General features: G+C 39.5%; 1 protein-coding gene across 1 annotated transcript in view; it reads right to left on the bottom strand.

Annotated features, from left to right (window-relative positions):
- Window positions 1–2,875: 2,875 nt before the first annotated feature.
- LOC121319385 (neurotensin receptor type 1-like) overlaps window positions 2,876–6,802 on the bottom strand; it is a 32,581-nt gene continuing 28,654 nt past the window's right edge. The window contains exon 4 of the mRNA XM_041256777.1: window positions 2,876–3,889. Coding sequence (XP_041112711.1) covers window positions 3,640–3,889 — 250 coding nt within the window. The 3' untranslated portion in view covers window positions 2,876–3,639. The remainder of the gene's footprint in view (window positions 3,890–6,802) is intronic.

The following is a 6,802-nucleotide window of genomic DNA, read 5'->3' as shown; positions in this document are numbered from 1 at the left end:
ATCTGTACCGTAAAAAGAAGCAGAGAAGCTGCATGCTATGCTGTTAAAATTGTCAAATGTATCATGTTAACCCACAGGGTTAAGCAACTAACCTCAGGGAGCTTTATTAATACCACCGGTTCATATTGTAGTTTTCGTTTTTTCAGATAGTGGTCCAGAATAAACTCCAAACAAAAGGAGAAAGAAAAACTAAAGTATGGAGTGGAGAGATAAACCTGCACTGTCCTGGCAGAAATTGTTCAAATAAACCACCAGTGTATATTTAGCTTTATATGATAAAAGGGAACACATTAGGATTCAAAACTGTGTAACCTGCAATATACAGACTGATTTGTTTGAAGGCAAACTCACAGCTGGACAGTAACTGACTTGTTGGTAGCACTCTCTAACGGCAATGCAATTATGCTATAATAACATAGTAATTACACATTAATATCTTATAATAACACATTAATTACACATTGTTATGTAATTGCCATTCTGGCAAGTCTCTTGCAATCACATTGCAGTTTATGTACAATCTAATGACAATGTAACCACACTTGACATTGCACTAGAAGAAGGAAAAACAGCATCTAGGACCAGACTTCACCCACATGCACTGAAACCCAGCCTTACATGTGTGAAACACTGTTAGCAGTAGATTCAGGCCAACCTCAACAGATAATGAGAAAACCCTTCTTTCCTCTGTGCAATGGGCATGCTAATTGGTTTACGGTTTTGACACAGTGCTAGTTTGTGGTCTGACTTGTGATAACAACAGTCTCTTCATCTTTTACTTTACTGAGATCAGAACCCAGTCCAGAAACAGGTTTGACTTTACTGAATATACCGGGCTGAATATTTGAAGGATACCCCATGAATGTTCACAGAGTACTGTTGTTGCTCCATGAATGAGGATGGCCGAGTAAAATAAAACAAACGACTCTGAGAAATTATTTGCCACAAACAATTTATTAGGGGAAAAAAAAACACACACACAGAACTGTTCTTCATATCCAGTCAAAGTCATATCCCATCTACAATCCATTTGACACTAAAACAAGTATGGCTACACCTTAGATAACCCTTTAAAACATACCACAGAAATCACATGGAGCACACAAAACGATACCTGCACAAATATCAAACTACAGATTATCTGTACAAAACCGTTGAGTCACAATGCAAAACTGTTATCGACGCACACACACTTAACAACTGAGCTCTGTAGAAATACTGACACGCTATATTCAAAAGGGCAACATTTCAACAAGGCATCAATTGATGTCTGATTTTACACTGGCACTGTTCATCACTGCAAGGGAAACGGTAACCATAACAACATAACAGCCATCACAGCACACATATACAACACAAAACATTTCAAATACAAGCAGGAACTGGAGCCACACGTTAACGACAACACGATCGCTTACAGCAGTTTCATCACAGTTATAAGTAAAACAGTAGAAATATATATTTTTTGTAGTTGTTTTTTGTAGTTGCACTTCGTATAACAGCCACACTGCTTCCGTATGTCAGCTTTACATCCCTGCTATCAGCCTTCCATATCCTTTCAGTTATGGCTAGCGGACCATGGCCAGGAAAATCCCTCTCCCAGTATTCTCCCTACTGCCGGAGAACAGAAACGGTTCTGATAAGGCTCGGGCAACAGCAGGATCTTCCCGTGGTCCAGCAGAAACTCAGGATATGTTGCAGTTCTTCTTTCATCCTAGGAATCACTGCTGAATTGGCTTCTGAGCAACATATATTTTTTTAACTTGCAGTACAACTGCTTTTTTTTTTGCTTCCTAATGGCGACATCCCTCATAGTCTTTATGTTGCTTGTCATGTTGATCTGGTTCAATTTGTCTTCCCAGTGCCCTAGAATCGTAATGATTTTTGACAGCGAATCCCTCTTAAATACTTTTGTGTAAGATAATTCTCTTGCTATCGATTTTGGCTTCACACAGATAAGCAGTTGACTGGTAATGCTCTGAATATTTATACACACGTCAATCTGCCACACAGTAATGTTTCATTCTTGCTAAATAACTGGGCAGTTTATATACCAGCACTGTATACATATTTAGTGTATTGACTTTGCATTTTATGTTCATATAAGAGATTTTTATTGATTTTTACTAATCAATACTGTAAATAATTTCTCCACTCACACACACACACACACACACACACACACACACACACACACACACACACACACACACACACACACACACACACAGACAATAATTGTACAAGCGATCTATAAGTGAAAAGGGAATATTTTGTTTTTCACTGTTTTCTGACCAACTTTTCACATGAAATCTCACTAGCGATTCTTATTTTATATTTTGAGTCACAATTTGAATGCCCGATCTACAATATTTGAATTGGTATTCATGATTAGTTAAATCAATTGTAATGTAATTACAGTTATGTAGTTTGACAATTTGGCATTTTAAATGATATGTGAATAGTTAATACCGGTGCTTATTCCACTTGCCTTAAACTGCCTTAAGTGGTAGGTACTGTATTCTTTAAAGCCAGTACAGGCAAACTCAAAAGGATCATGTGCTACTTCCTCTACCTTAATCACACCCAAAGGTTGAAGGAAGGAGAGTTTAAGAGAAAATATTGTCAGGTCATCATTTATCTCATTTAAACACATTATTACGTCAATGCACTGAAACACTGCTTCTCAGAAGTACAGCAATTGGAACAAATTGAAAGTGGGAAAGTACATTCTTTACAGGAACGAGACAGAGAGCCAGCGTGTGTTTTAAAAGGAACAGTCTGTTCTCATTTTAAAACACTTAGCAAATAGTGGAGTAAGGTTAGGGGTGGTGTTTAAAGCTGTAGTGCAGTAAGTTGTAGTTTTTTTTTAAACTTCAGGACAGTAAGCAAAGTATAGAAAAAAAAACCTCAAACATGCTGACTGAGTTCTTGTTTTAGACAAATACATAATACTTAGACTGCAGAACTGATGCCTTGATTTAACATAAAAACCATAAGATTCATGGTGGCAAATATGATGGGTATTTACAATGTGCATGCATTAAATAATTACAGCCTACTGTTCAAGTATCCACATTTCTGGACCCTAATGAATTTGGACAGTATTAGTGCACGGCTATTATACAAAACTTTACAAGAAAATGAAACTACTATTGTGATACAAATAGCATGCTATTTACAATGCACTGTGTCATATTATTGTATTTACACACTATGGAAAATATCCAGTCATTAACACCTTGTTTGGGGACACAGAGCTTCACTAGCCTTGTCCTTGAAGACCAAGTCCTAGCAAAAGACACTTCACCCATATTCTCCTATGTCTTGCCTGTTTAATATCAAACATTACTTCTGAAAAGACATTAGGATGTGCATGGAGGCCGTACCCGTGCTCCCTTCCCAACTAATGAGGGTTTAGGAGTCTTTTCAGAAGCATGAGCAATCTTTGAAGCAGAAACTGCAACACAGAACCATACAGAACTTGCATAATAGTACATTAAGCAGGTACGATAGATAAACACGCATACAATAATGACCATAGACACATCTGAAGTCAATAAAAAACACCAACAAAATACTTAGCCCCTGACAAAACCCCTATTAGTGCCTTAGAGCCACTGAGACATAACAGCTGGGCTAGTACATTGTTTCCTTAATGATGTTGCTGGAGAAGGTTTGATTGCTTGTGATGCTGTTGAAATGCCTGGCGAGGGCAGGCCGCTTCCTCTTCCTCCTCCAAGGCAGACAGAAGTAGCTGAGTGTTGACATGAAGATCTGCCTGTAGTTGGCCGATACCAGGTTATAGAGGACAGGGTTGACTGTGGAGCTCACGTAGAACAGGACGTTGGTCACCATGTAGAAGTAGTGGTAGAAATCAAAAAGAAAGCTGAAAAATATCAGAAGGGGGACCATTTTATCAAGGGCTGCCTAACCCTTTAATCCCTTAACCCCCAACCCTTATAACCCAGTTTTAGAGAGATACAATTCCACCGGTTTCTATTTGTTGCCATATAAAAAATAACCTACAGTACTACCATGATCTATTCCTATAGTATACTGCAGCAGATATTATAGGTATCTATACTGTTTTTGGACAGTACTATGATTGTGGGGCACTTCACCTGAATGTATTAGAAAAAAAACAATTACACTTTAAAACATCTTTCAGCAAAAGCTTCAAGTTTTTGATCAGCAAAGCTTTTCCTAGCTGTGCCTACTCTGCTTCTATATGATTAAACACCTGGCAGTGTTTTTTTTGTTGATGATTAATGTTACCACCTTGAAGCAATTTTAATAGCTTTTGAAGGCACATTCTCATTTGAACATTATACACATCGATCTGGACACAGATTGACAGGAACCCTTAAACCACGACTTTAGCTGTATCCGTTGGAAACAGTAACGAGCATAGAGGTGTCAACACCACAGAAAACTGCTATCTTTATTACCTTCACTGTGCTGCTGCTTACACAACTGTTACAGAAACTGCAATGCACGCTCTGCCTTTCAAACTGTTGCATCCTGAATGACTTCCTTCCAGCACACACTGCCAGCTGTGTTAATTCATGCGTGAATGCAAACCTTACACATGTGATCATTTGTTACAAAAGAATATGGAATAAATACAGGGAATTAATTCCACATGCGTTAACAAGGCTGAATTCAAAATGAATTACTTCAGAACTCAGAGGAAGTGCGTACGATATTCAGGTGTTAATCCTGTGGTATTCAGTCAGAGGGTTTTTAGTAAGCAGTGATTTTACCCACCACTGCTGGCAATTAAGTCTCTCCCACCTTCCTTTCTTCTAGAGGTCTCCAGCAGTAATGAACTCCCTGCTGTCTGCAAGTTTGCATTACACTGCAACATGTCTGTGCAGGTCAGAAGACACCTCTTGCAAACGCCTGAGATCTTTAATAAACCCAGTGGGATTTGTTCCTATAACTTGACCTTATCTTTAATACCTACAGGATGCTATTGCGCTTCTTACACTGATGCAGAAGCTCCAGATAGCTCGACCAGCAGGAACTTTATTGGAATCTGTGAAGCCTGTATGTATTACTACGTCAAACCCAGACAACAACAGCAGTTCACTAATAATTTGATTCTACGGTCTATCCTGCACAATTTACACTGGCTTGTCGGTGCTTTATGAATATGGAGTATGTGTGAGATCCGCAGACTGCATTCGTTTCGAGGACCTGGACCAGAACAGCAGGTTAGATGGCACATGGAGAGAACCAAGCCCTGTTTTTTTTGTTTTTAAACTAGTTAAACTGTAACAAAAATGTGACCCAGGTATTCCCGTTCTATTAATGTTGCAGATGAACCCTCTATAATTAAAAGCTTCTTGTTATCAGCCCTATGAAGAGCCTTTATTATTTAATGAAAGGTTTTTCTCAGGACCCTGTTTAACAGGATTGTCTTTGAAAAGAATTACATCTTTGTCCTTGCAGATTACTATTCTTTTGTGAAGATGCCTGTTCTGTTGTTTAAATGGGATCAGTGCTCAAGCCCTCCTCTTCGTGACCACTTTAAATGAACATCATTATGATAAACTTCCTGTCGCTTTGCTGGTCTTCTTCAGATTTGATTTGTTCAGCTGCTGCGTCTTCTAATCAGGCTAATTCTGAAGCCCGAACCCTCGCTCTGAAAATGATTTAGCTTTAATGAGTGCTAGCAAAGGCTACTCAATGCTCCTCATCTCTGTCAAAGCTTCATCAATCCATGTGTGTGTAACACCACTAAAAATCCATTTTCAAAGAGCAGTGCAATCAGTGCTTGGAACTGTGTTTATTGGTCTGTTCGAGGAATCCAAGGTCTACATCAGGGTTTTAAATGAAAACAGACTGTTTTCTTTCTGTTATTTTTAAGGCTACTGTAATTGATCTTTTCTGCTGCAAGACTTTTGCGCTATATATGCTGACAGATGAAAGGAATAAAAAATACAACAGAGGTGCTGTAAAGCATGAGTACCAGAGAGGTGCGGTAAAGCATAATTACCAGAGAGGTGCGGTAAAGCATGATTACCAGAGAGGTGCGGTAAAGCATGACTACCAGAGAGGTGTGGTAAAGCATGATTACCAGAGAGGTGCGGTAAAGCATGACTACCAGAGAGGTGTGGTAAAGCATGATTACCAGAGAGGTGCGGTAAAGCATGATTACCAGAGAGGTGCGGTAAAGCACAATTACCAGAGAGGTGCGGTAAAGCACGATTACCAGAGAGGTGCGGTAAAGCACGATTACCAGAGAGGTGCGGTAAAGCACGATTACCAGAGAGGTGCGGTAAAGCACGTTTACCAGAGAGGTGCGGTAAAGCACGATTACCAGAGAGGTGCGGTAAAGCACGATTACCAGAGAGGTGCGGTAAAGCACGATTACCAGAGAGGTGCGGTAAAGCACGATTACCAGAGAGGTGCAGTAAAGCATGTTTACCAGAGAGGTGTGGTAAAGCATATTTACCAGAGAGGTGCGGTGAAGCATATTTACCAGAGAGGCGTGGTAAAGCATGATTACCAGAGAAGTGTGGTAAAGCATATTTACCAGAGAGGTGCGGTGAAGCATATTTAGCTTCAACATTCCGTTAGCTTCCAATCTGTAACACTAGCAGAGAGCTCTGGTTCACAACAGCATCAGACGCTGTAGCCTTGCAGGTGCACAATTTGCATGGACTCCCTAAAACTTATTGCATTCTCTTTCATTGACTTTTATTCAGTTTAATCCGCTCCAATCTACAACTTATTTTTTTTGTTCATAATGACATCTAATCCTGCAATGAGCTCATGCAACTCTCCCATGGAT

Source organism: Polyodon spathula, chromosome 8 (genome assembly GCF_017654505.1).
Source record: "Polyodon spathula isolate WHYD16114869_AA chromosome 8, ASM1765450v1, whole genome shotgun sequence".
Taxonomy (NCBI): domain Eukaryota; kingdom Metazoa; phylum Chordata; class Actinopteri; order Acipenseriformes; family Polyodontidae; genus Polyodon; species Polyodon spathula.
The sequence above is the reverse complement of the archived record's forward strand: the minus strand, read 5'-3'. Positions and strand labels throughout refer to the sequence as shown.